The 13,861-nt window shown below is 37.9% G+C and overlaps 1 protein-coding gene across 1 annotated transcript in view; it reads left to right on the top strand.

Annotated features, from left to right (window-relative positions):
* The window catches only part of LOC138710436 (uncharacterized), a 391,568-nt gene that overhangs the window by 321,640 nt on the left and 56,067 nt on the right, over positions 1-13,861 (top strand). The window contains exons 10-13 of the mRNA XM_069841331.1: positions 3,494-3,596; positions 5,331-5,475; positions 6,599-6,768; positions 10,880-10,988. Of these exons, the coding sequence (XP_069697432.1) occupies positions 3,494-3,596; positions 5,331-5,475; positions 6,599-6,768; positions 10,880-10,988 (527 nt within the window). The remainder of the gene's footprint in view (positions 1-3,493; positions 3,597-5,330; positions 5,476-6,598; positions 6,769-10,879; positions 10,989-13,861) is intronic.

Here is a 13,861-nt window from a genome sequence, read left to right as displayed (position 1 = left end):
GCCATCAAAGGAGACATTAAGAGGGCACTCTGACAGTTCATTCCGAGGTGAAGGTTACATTCAGTGTTGTGTAGGCGTTAGACTGTGCGACATGTATTCAAATCAAGAGCTGGCACAGATACACTTCATGTACGGTAAGGCGGACGGCAATGCTGCGCTGGCTCGTCGTTTGTACCAGGAGAGGTACCCACAGCGACAATGTCCAGATCGGAAGACATTTGTACGTCTCCATTACCGTCTGTGCGAGTATGGAAAATTTAACTCTCCTGGTTTGGGAAGGGGACGACCAAGATCTACAACTCCAGAAGTACACGAGGAGATTCTGGAGGCTGTGAACATGACTCTTTCTATCAGCACACGAAGGGTAGCGTTGCAAGTCATTGTTCCTCATACGACTGTCTGGAGACTGTTGAAAGAGTAGACTATCAATTGTATCCTTATCATTTGCAACGTGTACAGGCCGTGTCACCAGCAGATTACCCTGCACGAGTTAGGTTCTGTCACTGGTTCTTGCAGCAGTGTGGTGTAAATCCGAACTTTCCTGCCTTAGTATTATTTACAGATGAAGCACAGTTGACACGAGATGGCATAACAAATTTCCACAATCAGCATGTATGGGCGTATGAAAACCCACGTGCAACTGTTCCATCTCATCACCAAGTGCGGTTCTCCCTCAACATGTGGGCCGGTATCATTGGTGATTGATTAGTTGGACCCCATGTACTTGTAAACAGACTTACAGGGCAGGCGTACACAAACTTCATGGAAAACACCATACCTCATGTTTTAGAAGACACTCCACTAATCAATCGTCGACACATTCACTTCTTGCATGATGGCGCTCCTGCACACTTCAGTCGTACGGCTCGCCGGTACTTGGATCGAAGGTTTCCTGATCGATGGCTAGGTAGAGGTGGCCCAATTGCTTGGCCTCCACGCTCACCTGATCTGAACCCTCTCGATTTCTACTTGTGGGGCCATTTAAAATCATTGGTTCATTCGTCTCCGGCGCCTGATTTGGAATCCCTTCGGAATCGAATTGTGGCATGTTCTGAGGACATACGCAATACTCCTGGAGTTTGGGATCGTGTTCGCAGGTCAATGAGACATCGATGTGAGGTCTGTGTTCAAGCAGGAGGTGGACATTTTGAGTAATGACAACGACCTGAGGAAAGAAAAACGTTCCGATGAATTTCAATGTTGTGAAGGTCATAACTCGGAAATAAAGCATTTCCGGACACATGTTGTAATTAACTATTTTGATTATCTACATGTGGAAAATACATACCTGAAATTATGCCCCGTATTTTTTAAACACCCTGTATATGTATCTATGATGAGAAAAAATTAAAACTCTAGTCAAAATTATATCCTCTTATGAACCGCGATACAGATATTGAAACATTTTCGTTCCCTCAACAGTATGTGTCCCTCCCTGTTCAGGGCAATGACCTTGCACTGACCTATTCAGAGCAAGTCAGGTGAAGGGGTTGTTCACAGCAACATAATCCTGACGTGCACTCGCTCCTGGCTACAGTGTTGCACGATGTCATAATTTACGTATTTTAAAATGTAGGCCTACGTTTTTCTGGATAACTATTCAAAATATAGCAAAATGGTATTTGAATTTTTGTTGGTTTTTACTAAAGGAATTATTCATCAGAATTAATAACCAGACATCGGAAGTTTAGAAAAATGCCTATTTTATTTGAATGTTCATATTTAAAGGCGTTTAGTAAATGTGCACGAATCCTGAGAAATGAAGCATTCTGTTGGTTTGATCTTGCCTTTTTTTTTTTTTTTTTTTTTTTTTTTTTTTTTTTTTTTTTGCCGTTAACGCCCTTTTTTGCTTTAATATGTACTTTTTTGCCCTTTTTTGCTCTTATATGTACTTTTTTGCCTTTTGCTTTATATGATTACTCACTCAACAATACAGAATTTATTTCTGCGTTCGAAACTAAGTAAATTGCAGTTCTTATAGTAGCCATAGATATGGGACACCCTGTTGCAGTGCAGCATTGTTGTTTCGCTTACTCCGTAATATACCTTGTCCTTCTGACTCCAGCACTGTGTTGAGAACACGAAGTACGCAGTCAGTCTAGGATTGTCTTTGTGAGGGTACTGTTGTATGGTGAAAAATGCCAAAGTTTAAAACATCGAAAGCTTCTTTATATCGTCAGTGGGTAACAGAATTTCCTGCTTTCACTACTGATGGAACGATTATTATGTAGCCAGGATGTCACTGTTTAAGTATGCTCCAGTCACGTCATATGTTGAGAGATCTTTTTCAGCATATAAACTGATTTTGTTCAATAAACGTGACAAGTTTGTGTGTTAATCTTGAAAAGTTGCTTGTTGCTTATTGTAACTCAAATTATGGACGTGAAGTTGTGGATGAATAAGTACAAGTGAAACAAGTCTATAGAACAGAGAAACTCCTTTTCCAGTGTACTTTGTTAAGTTACGTATGGTCTTATGGATGTTTACTTTATGAATTATGAGTGGTTGAATATAATTGAAATGCCTTTTACTGCCCTATTTTTGTTGTTTTTAGAGCCTTTTTTGGGCGCCTACAATACCACTTTTAGTGCCTTAACTTCCGATGTCTACGAGTATTAATGACATTACTCACGAATCATCATGTATACGCATCTATGCATACTAATTTCGACATAAAATTAATTATCATATAAACGCATGTACAGACTTCATCCCTTGGCATGTGCTGATCGTGTTAAACAACTAATTGGGTTAAAACAAGCTTCATGGAAGAAATAAATAAGGAACAACCAATAATAAACCAAATATAACAAACGATCCGGAATTGATGACGAAAAATATTCTTGAAGCGGGCTTTGAAGTTGCATGGATAATTGCAAAAGCAAGAAAAAAACCGTAAGTGTAAGGAGAATTTATTAAAAAGTGCCTCATTAAAGTAACACCACAGTTTAATATATACAGCCACGAAGCTTAAGTTTTGAGGGTGCTAGGAACAATAGACTGTGCAGGTACTATTTCGCATTGTCTGTAATGAGGCGATAGTAGCGATCCTAGTGGTTAGCAACTATCTATGGATGCAGATTTATTACGTATTGAGCTTCGTGACTGTACATACTAGACTGTGATACCACAATGTGTATGTTGTCGAGAAAACTCATTATGATAAATGATGTGTTACAATTTCTAGTGAGCTCTTCATTTAAAAAAATATACTTTTTTGTTTGCATAAATTTTGGCGGATGAAGTGAATGAGGTAGTTGGTTTGTTGCGATCACTGTAGAACGGTTAAATGTATAAAAATGCCTACCAGTGACTTACAAAATCTCACGAACTTGCACATACAAACTGTGTGAGTTAGCCTATAAACTCTGTTTTAGAAACACTTTAAGATACTGCAGAATAATTAGAATGCTTAGAAAGAAGTATGGGGAACTGTATGAAATCCTCGAATGATTTTTAGCCACGAGATAAAGACATAAATCATTACTTTCAGACCAATATTACTGAAGGAGCTTCATACGTACAAATGATGCAGTTGATCCTGAGCACCCCAGCATACCAACCTAGTCTACATATGGTTCCTGCTTTTAAAGATGGTAAGCAACATCAACCGTCTCTTTCTGCCATTGTTTGTTTGTTTACTTTTTTCTTACTGTGGTATCTTTCATCATCTATTTGTTCTTGTATTGTTTAGTATGCTTTGTCTAATGGCAGCCACTAATTTGAGGAAGCTCAATAAAATAAAATAAAATAAAATAACAAGTAAGTTTTAATTGACTTCCAGTGGTGCAGCCACGGTCATGCTGCTGAAGCCTTTCAGACACAAGTGCTTTTTATTTTTTCAATTAATAGCTAATACTCACTGTAGTAGAAACAGTGGCAGTAAACGCAATGTAGTTTAGAGCATTTTATATAAAATGGTTTTAAATAATTTATTGAAGAGTAGGCCTACTTTGTTGTTTATATGAATAATTTCTGATAATAAGGGAAATCCTGTGAAGACGTCAATAATGCATCAGGCTTCGGCACGAATTGGAGTCACGTGATTATCATGGTCTAGTTATAGCCCTCTTGACAGTCGCCTAATTTAAATACATGTTCAAAGGAATAGCTATATTAAACTCATGTTAAACGTGCATTTACAAATAAACTTGTTCAATAATTTCAAGTATCCAGAAAGCCAGATTTGCATAATATCTTCGTTACTGTAGGTACGTTAACAGGAAGCCACAATTTAAGTCACACAGAGTCTTGTCAGCTCATTTGAGTTGTGTGGATATAAAGGAAAAATTGTGACGATGTCTTGTATAGTTCCTGGGGTAGCTCAGTCGGAAGAGCATTCGTGCGCTAAGCGAAGGGTCTCGGGATCGATACCCGGCCCCGGAAGAATTTTTCCTTGAAATTATTCAAACCTGCTTTACAGAGAGCTACTACCTGAAATACAGATTTGCATAAAACTTGTTCAAAGTTGGCCATGTTATGACTAAGAATGTGACGTCGTGCAGTAGCCTGTTCATCAGTCTGATAACAGCTTCCATGATCCGATTCATTGGATTTATCCACGATATAGAAGAATATAGAAGGCCGCGATCTAATTAGCGTCTGTTCACCCAAACATGAGATTATTTTAGCACTCCCAAATTAAAATCCTGGCTGCGCAACTGAAAACAATATTCGAATGCATGTAACTACGTTCGTTACTAATTCCGATAGACTAGAGTAAGTATGAATAGGAAACACACTCACAGTGACATTAATAATAGTTACTGTGTTTCTTATCATAATGGAGATTCGAATTATTTATGTGTTGTGAATGCAGCCTAAGAAAACTATTTCTGATTGAAATCAGAATTTTATCATATAATATATATTGAAAAATTCAAATTCACATTTCACTTATAGTGTTCTTTTGTGCTGTCATTAAGCAATTATAAATTAACTTTTATGACACTTAAATCATGTTGTTTGTGAAGTTACATTCTATTTCTATTGGGACTAAAGCCAAAAATAACTTTTTTTTTCCACCTCATATATTTACTCTGGTCACCACTATGGTCGACTTTTTTTTTTTTTTTTTTTTCATTTATGGGGAACTTAAATTTATTAAGGTAACACCACAGTCTAGTATGTACAGTCACGAAGCTCAATACATAGGGAATATGCATCCATAGATAGTTGCTAACCACTAGGGTTGCTACTATAACCTCATCATAGACAATGCGAAATAGTACCGGCACAGTCTATTGTTTCTAGTACCCTCAACAACTCAAGTTTCGTGACTGTATATACTAGACTGTGATAACATAATTTTGATGAAACTCAAATTACAGGATGGGAGACAGGAGCGCTTCTCGTTCAGATGGGGCGTGATCATGGTCTTCCAGGTTACCATCACTGGTTACAACAATGTACATCTACCAATGTTACTGATGTGGTATTTGGCAACCTTACAAGCACACTGCGCACAATTTATACGTATGTAGTACTGTATAGATATTTACTCGTTTGTACATATGGTGTTAGGAGTATATAATAGTCGTACATTCATAAAACAGAAGGAGGTTTTGTAATCATATACTGATTCGTTATCTGTTAATGCTGTTTTTTTTTTTACAGATCTTGATTACACAACTTTTAACACTTTGTCACTTCGGAAATGGTATTATATGTCTTCCACGTGTTAAATTTTATATCACCTTGTTAACATGTTTCGGCCTGCTATTGGCCATCTTCAGAACTGACTGTTGCTGATCTTGGCGCCTTTTGTTTTGTTTCCTATGGGGTGTGTTCTTGTAGTGTAATGTGGAGACAAAGAGATTGTGTGTTCTGAAATTGAGTTGTGTGTTGATAAATAATTTTATTTGGGCGTGTTTTTGTGTGTCTGTATACTTCGTATTGTTCTAACGTGTTTAGTTTTTGGCTTTTTGTTTGGATGTGTAGAATTTACATGTCTGTATTAATGTCTCTGTAGGTGTGATTAGCCATAACAAAATTACAAAACACTTCCACATATGAAGAACACATCACAAATGCTAATCACACCTACAGAGACATCATTACAGACATGGAAATTCTACACATCCAACCAAAAAGCTAGAAACTAAACACACTAGAACAATACGAAATATACAAACATACAAAAACACATCCAAATGAAATTCTCAACACACAACTCAATTTCAGAACACACACACTCTTTGACACCACATTACACTACACAAACACACCCCCACAGGAAATACAAAGGCGTCAAGACCAGCAAAAACCAGTTCTGAAGATGGCCGATAGCAGGCTGAAACATATTAACAAGTTAATATATAATTTAACACGTGAAAGACACATAATACATTTTCCGAAGTGTTTTTCTTGTAGGCATTCAGTAAAATATTTTCTGACTATTAGTATTTTAAATAAAACTATATGCCAAGAACTTACATATGTACTGTAATTATTTAAATATTAGGTTGCAATCTCAGAGGAAATTTATATAGAGGAATAAACTTACATTTGTGCTCTCATTATGTTTGAGCAGAGATTATGGGAATAAAATTGGAGATATATGAAATATACATAACTAACTAATAACGTATGATTACAGAAATGTAGAAGATGTTGATCTAATTGTTGGGGGAGTACTAGAAAACCCAACGCATGGTGCTGTATTAGGAGCAACATTTACGTGTCTTCTGGCTCAACAATTCATCAGTGTACGCAACAGCGACAGGTTTTGGTATGAGAATGATATTCCTCCTTCATCTTTCACACGAGGTAACATTTCAGCTTATGTTTCACTTTTTTATTAAGAAAATAGAAACAAATTTTCTCTTATAGGTAATAATTATTTAACAGTGTATTACAAATTTTGAAAATAATGTATATTATACTTTTCTTTGTTTAAATTCCGAAGTTCAAACAATACGCAGACTATCAGAGGGTTTCTTGACGGTTTAATCAGAAATACAGTAAAAATATTATATGTTCGCGTAGGCTTCCGCGGCTGGTGTACATGGTCTGTGGATAAGCTTCAGGGCTTCTACCGCGTTGTCTTGTTGTTGGTGGCTGACGTTTCGACCGCTGTGTTGTGGTCATCTTCAGAGCAGTTGGATAAGGAAATAGTCTGCGAGCTCGTAGTCTCGATGGGAGAGTACTTTCGGTGATAGGTCGTAGGTTCTCCTTCTAGCATCTGATTGGTCCTTCGTTGTCCAATCCGGTTGAGGTCTGTATGGAGGGGAGTATTCATATTAAATACTGGCCCTCATAAGGTCCGAAAGAGTGACCTTGATACCGTGCCCGATGTCCGGATGAAGGGGGGGGCGCCGCGTACATGTGGATTTCTATACCTTTAATTTGACCCGCATACGTATAACAACAAAGCTACTCTCTCCGTCGTGCTGCCTCCGAAGCTTCCTCCTCCCTTTTCGACCCCACTAGTTAAGGACTTCTTTTTCTTGATATTGTCAGTTTCACTTGACAAGGTTTTATTACACTTCATGGTAGAGATCAATGGAGAGATGGTAGGCACTTGTGCAGTGCTTTCCAAAAGTATGGATTCTTGAGTAGTGCACATTGACTTGGCGCAATCTCGGGGTAGAGTGGTAAGTCCCATTTTGAGTCTGTCGGTAAATGAACTAACTACAAGGAAATTTCCTCTGAGGTACAGAGTTATTATTATCAAACGTCCCAGAAAAGACCGACCGGCCGGTCGGCCACGCCCTGCGTGGTTTCCGCCGCGCGTTAACCGTTTCTCCCGCGCAATCGAGCTCCAGTAGCCATATGGCATTCAGTGTGCTTGGAAGTCTTGTAATGAAACTCACGATTCTTCAAGTGTATATAGTTTAGTGATTATTGTGTATTTAGGTAATGCCTAGCAACAAATTCTCACTGTGTGAACATATGTATATGTACAATATGTACATAAAAGGCAGAAGGTCGTGTACGAAAACAAGACGGAAATTTTGAATAAAGTTTCCAAAGAGACCTGTGCCTTCTGCCAAAACAATTAGACGACTCGCTATAAGATTTAAAGGAACAAGCTCAGTGAAGAATGAAAATCAAGCAGAAAACGTAGTGTTCTTACGCGGAACGATTGTCAGTTTATTTTCAACAAGATTCTGCCATTGCTTATTTATTTTATTTTAGTAGGTTATTTTACGACGCTTTATCAACATCTCAGGTTATTTAGCGTCTGAATGAGATGAAGGTGATAATGCCGGTGAAATGAGTCCGGGGTCCAGCACCTAAAGTTACCCAGCATTTGCTCATATTGGGTTGAGGGAAAACCCCGGAAAAAACCTCAACCAGGTAACTTGCCCCGACCGAGAATCGAACCCGGGCCACCTGGTTTCGCGGCCAGACGCGCTAGCCGTTACTCCACAGGTGTGGACGCCATTGCTCATACAGCTGCCGTGTCAATGAGGGAATTGAGGCGTATTTTCGGTACGAGACAAATCGATAATAATTTGAGGGCTCCATGAAGCCCAGATATAACATCCTGTGACTTTTATTTATGGGGAACACTAAAAGGTAAGGTTTATAGGAAAAATCCTCATTCTATAGATGAACTAAAAGACTATATACGAGAAGAAATCCTAGCTATCAATGATGTGGAACTTCAGAGTATTGTTCATTCGTTTATCAGAAGATGTCAGTTGTGTGTGGCGGCAAACGGGGGCCATTTTCAGCAACGGTGAGCATGGTAAGTCCAAATTATTGAACATTTATTGTTAGTACTGTGATGTATTGGAGAAGCGACGGAGAAATGGTTACGCGCTCGGCGGAAATCACGCAGGGCGCGGCCGTCTAGTCGGGCGCTCTTTTCTGGGACATATGATAATAATAATAGCTCTGTAGAAGAGAGAGGAAGATGGCGGTTATTCAGAATCATCCATTTGTTGTAATAGTCCTATCTATTTGTAGGAAAACCCATAAATATGTAATGTTCCACGTTGTCTCGTGTTCCTCCCAGATATAAGGTTCTCTGCCTATCTTTGAGTGTGTTTGTGTGTCAAAGTGTCTCTCATTGCATATTGCAGGTATATATTAGTAATTCTTATTATTTTTTTTTCCAAAGACGTGTGATATTGCAATTGGAAGTTTCTCGTCTTTAGTACTATATGTTTACAACAGTTATAAATGTTTATGCTATATCAGCGTTTCTCAGCGTCCGCGGGCCACCTGTGGTCCTCGAGTTTTGCTCTTGTGGTCCTTCAAAAAAGACGGAAGAAAAAATAAAATTAAAACGAATTGCGTATCACGCTATAGCTGAAAATCTCGGAGTTTGGAAATGACACATGGCAATCGCCTTTCACTTTTTCTCCCAGTACTAATATTTTTTTTAATTTCTTATCCTACTCGCCTACCCACTTAACACTCTACTTTCAGCAACAAAAGAGGGATTTAAAGCACTATGAACTATGAACGATGAACGTGGTGTTTCTCGCCAGCTTTTCCCTGCACATCTGACGCCGCGCCTGTAACCCAGCCAGGGACCACCCGAATTCATAACAGAGGACCAAAGTACCGAATCTTTTCATGTACTGATGACTTTCTTGATAGTTTTGCCGACATCCAGTCTGCACATTGAAATGGGGAACATGCTGTACGTCGTACACCAATAATAGAAATAATAATAATAGGTGATATCTATTTGTTTTTTTTTCTTCTCTTTTCCATTTTTAATTTGTAATTACACTTGTATCTGTTTTACCTCTTTTTTTCGTGTTATATGCAATTCTATACCTTTTTTTTTATCTGTACTGTCTATTGTAATTGGGGCTTTGTCCTGTTATGGACATAAATAGATAAATAAATAGAACGTGCCAAATTGCATCTTTACTTGTTGAAAATCGGGCATATTTCTGCATTTTTTCCCCCAGATGACGATATAAGAAATTTTAGACTCCGCCTATTTTAAAATCCGACAGGTTTACATTTTACACTTGCGTGTTTCGTCTCTAAGTGTCGTTTCAATTCCGCGGGTTTCGTACACTCGTTTGAAAGTTCTTCGTACAAACAACGCACCGAGGTTTTGGTTCACTCTCATTGCCACACCAAGCAAATCCAAGTTCCAAATAACTCTTGTCATATTTACGAAAGTATTTTCTCTTTGAATAGCTACCACTAGGACTAGATATTTCTTTAATGGCACTATAATCACTGATAATATATATCTTCACACACAGATTCTGAACTATTAGCAGTGCCTAAATGAAGTGTATCATCATATTCTTTTCTTTTCAAATATCCGGATCAAAGCCAGTTTTCCATTAGTTATAATGGGCGCTATTTAACAGAGACATGGAAACTACTAGCGTGTACCACATGAGAAGGATTTCAAACAACTAACTGCTAACAGGCAAGCGATGAATCAACAATGCACAGAATTTGTTATAAGTTACTTGTGATTGGCTACAAAAATATGACTATAAAAGTATTGTAATTAATTAATTCTATTTTAAAATATAAGTATACTGGTATTAAAATATTCTACAAAAGTGATAAATTTGTTTTCGAAGGGAACAAGAGCGAGTTGGTCCGCAAAACTGTTCTGACTTAAAAAAGTGGTCCCTCTTCAAAAAAGTTTGAGAAATGCTGTCCTATATGATAGACTGTCTAAAAGACATGAAAGATTTTCGTGACAAATTTGTGAATTCGTTTTTCTGAATACAGGTAATAAATATTACTTTCTTACAAGAAGTTAATAACTTACTGAAGTGAAGGAATGGTCTCTACAACAGTTTAACTGAATTTATGCAACATTACTAAATAAATATGTAGATTTAACTTTGATTGTTGCTCATTAAATTTAATTTTGATTGGTGCTCATTAAATTTAATTTTTATTGGTGCTCATTAATGACAGTGATATTTGCCATTTCCAGAGCAACTGGAAGAGCTGCGCAAAGTGACACTCGCAGGGCTATTGTGTAACAATGTGCCTGGCCTTGAAGAAGTACAGTCTCAAGCGTTTGTGCAAGAGGATCCTTATCTGTAAGCATATTTATCCTGTCTTCAACAAATAAAGTAGATGAGCAGGGTTAATATTTATATCTCTGGACATGATACAATAAGAAGTTAACATGTTTCCTATTTAAACTTGTCTTTATAAACTGTGTTATAAGAAAAGTGCATCGTGTATCAAAAAGGACTTTACAACTTTATAAGCTTATAGAAATTTATCCACATATCTTACAGAAATAGTTAAGATGTCCTTCTAAAGCAAAACATAACAATTTTCTACCAAGTAGTTATTTTGGTTCGCTGTCACTTCCATTTGTGATATGGCAGACATCCAACCTAAAGTCACTCTTTTGCCACGCACAAGCCAGTATATCAAGAATCACTTCTGCAACTGCGTCAGTAATTCGCGTTCTTAGCTCAGTAAGATCAGCAGGTAAAAGGAGGAATGTACACAAGATCTTTGATGAACCCTCACAGGAAAAAATCGAGGAGAGTCAGATCTGGTGAGCGAGGTGGCCATGTACTTGGCCTTGCATGACCAATCCAACGACCTGGGAAACATTGAACAAGTAATACATCATAAGCCTCGTGGTGGTGGTGATATGATGTCCCATCTTGCTGAAAGTAAATGCATTTATCTTGATCTTCGTCAATTTGCGGAATGAGGAACATTTCGAGCATATCTTGATACACGCTATTGTCTATGATTTTCTCGGTGAAAAAGAACAAGCCATAGACTTTAAATTTGCTGAGAACACAAAAAACATTAACTTTCGGGCTAGTACGAACATGTTGTACAGTTGCATGTGGATTTTCGCTAACCCACATTCGAAAGTTGTGACTATTCACTTTACCACTGGTATGAAATGTTGATTCGTCATTGAAGATGAAGTTGTCCAGGTAATCGTTTCCTATTCAATTTAACATTTTCCCGCAGAATTCTTGACAAGCGACTCTATCTGCAGCACTGTTGTACCATGGTCAGCTTGTATGGCTTCAAGTGTAAACGTTTTCATAATACCTGTCAAACTATCATGTGTGGTATACCAATCTCACGAGAGGCATGTCTCGTTGATTTTCTGGGGTAAAGCTCTCCGCAGTCTGGTATAGTTCCGGGTAGCTCAGTCGGTAGAGCATTGGCGCGCTCAGCTAAAAGGTCTCGAGTTCGATACCCGGCACTAGAACAATTTTTCCCTTGAAATTATTCAAGTCAGCTTTACAGGAAGCTACATCTGATTTGTAAAATACACGTTACTGTTTCGATAACAGAAAACCACAAAATAGTAGCCTAAGTGTGCACTCAGTGCTGAGCTCTGACGATCTGCCTGTAGCCATTTTGTACTGCAACTGATATAGTGCTCTTGGTGTCTGAATTTGGTACTACAGCACTACGTGAATCAAAACTTAATGTGTTTTGCTTTAAAATAGCACCATAACTATTTCTGTAATACATGTGGATAAATTTCTATATGCTTATAAAGTTGTAAAGTCCTTTTTTATACACGTGTATACCATGTCTTTATAATAGTCTACAGATAAACCTCCATTACCACTTTACTTACGCCTCCTTTCTATGGATTGCGTCTCAATAATATCTGCTAATGCTATTTTTATGAATATGTAGGATAAGATACTAAATAATTACATTTAAAATTATTATTGGAGTCGACAATATGAAGCTTAAATAATTTTGAAACCTGAAGGTAAGATCTGATCAGCGGGCAAACGAGTTCACCGACTGAGTTACACACGGATGTCTAGTTTTCCCTCGTAATTCCTCTACACTCTCCACAATTCCACTTTCATTATCACTTTCAAAGTATATAACGTGAAAGCGAATTGATCATATTCCATGATGGGTGCTTCTCGTGATTTGTACAAATATTGGTAGATGGCAGTAGGACGGATTCTAGACGACTCCTGTAGATCTGTGATGTACGGACATCACCACTAGAGGTATGGTATACAGTTTGATGGCTGGAGAGGTATTCTAAGTTTGCGGACTGTGGAGTCAGCTTACAAGCAAACTTTCTGATGGGGGCAGATAAAAAAGTTAATTTTTTCTTCCACCATGTTAATAATGTCAAAAGAAGTGCTTTTACAAATTTTGGGCACTCGACCGCAATTACGAGGGCCGTAAAAAAATAAGTTCGCCAGGGGCCGTTAACCGAAAAAAAAACACAATTTTATTGGACAAATTTATTGGAACAGACACAGCAATTATTGAGCTATTTTTTCAACATATTTTCCACCGGAATTGAGACATTTTTAATTTCATTGGATCGACAGAGAGAGGTGCAAACGCAGTCAAACTCTGGTTCCGATCTGAGGCGGCTGACTTCTACGACACAAAAATTGATCCCATGGTATGACAAATGTCTCAATTTCAGTGAGGGATATGTTGACAAATAGTGCAACAATTTCTGTATCTGTTTAAAAGAATATTTCCATGCAATTGTGTTTTTTTCTACAAACGGCTCAGGGAAAATCACTTTCTGGACAGCCTCGTAATTGCGGTCGAGTGGCCAAAATTTGTATAAGCACGTCTTTTGACATTATTAACATGGTGGAAGAAAAAAATTCAACTTTTTATCTGCTCCCATCAAAACGTTTGCTTGTTACCCGGACAGCGTAATCGGCACCCAACTCATTTCATGACAGGTGCCCAAAAAGTCTTGTTGGGCGCAATTGCTTAGGGATGCTTCCTGTCCCGTCCGATAAGCACTTCTGTCTCCAAATCTCTATGCTGCAGTTCATGGAATAATATCACAGACATATACTACCGGATGTTTAGTTTGATCGTACAGTGGGGCGTCAGTGGAATTTAGAATACTTTTATTCGCTGTTTTTTTTTCGCATGTAAACTGTAGTATTATTGCAGTTGTGATATTTATTATCCTGTT

Source organism: Periplaneta americana, chromosome 12, assembly GCF_040183065.1.
Source record: "Periplaneta americana isolate PAMFEO1 chromosome 12, P.americana_PAMFEO1_priV1, whole genome shotgun sequence".
Classification (NCBI taxonomy): domain Eukaryota; kingdom Metazoa; phylum Arthropoda; class Insecta; order Blattodea; family Blattidae; genus Periplaneta; species Periplaneta americana.
This window is presented reverse-complemented; position numbering and strand designations above follow the sequence as displayed.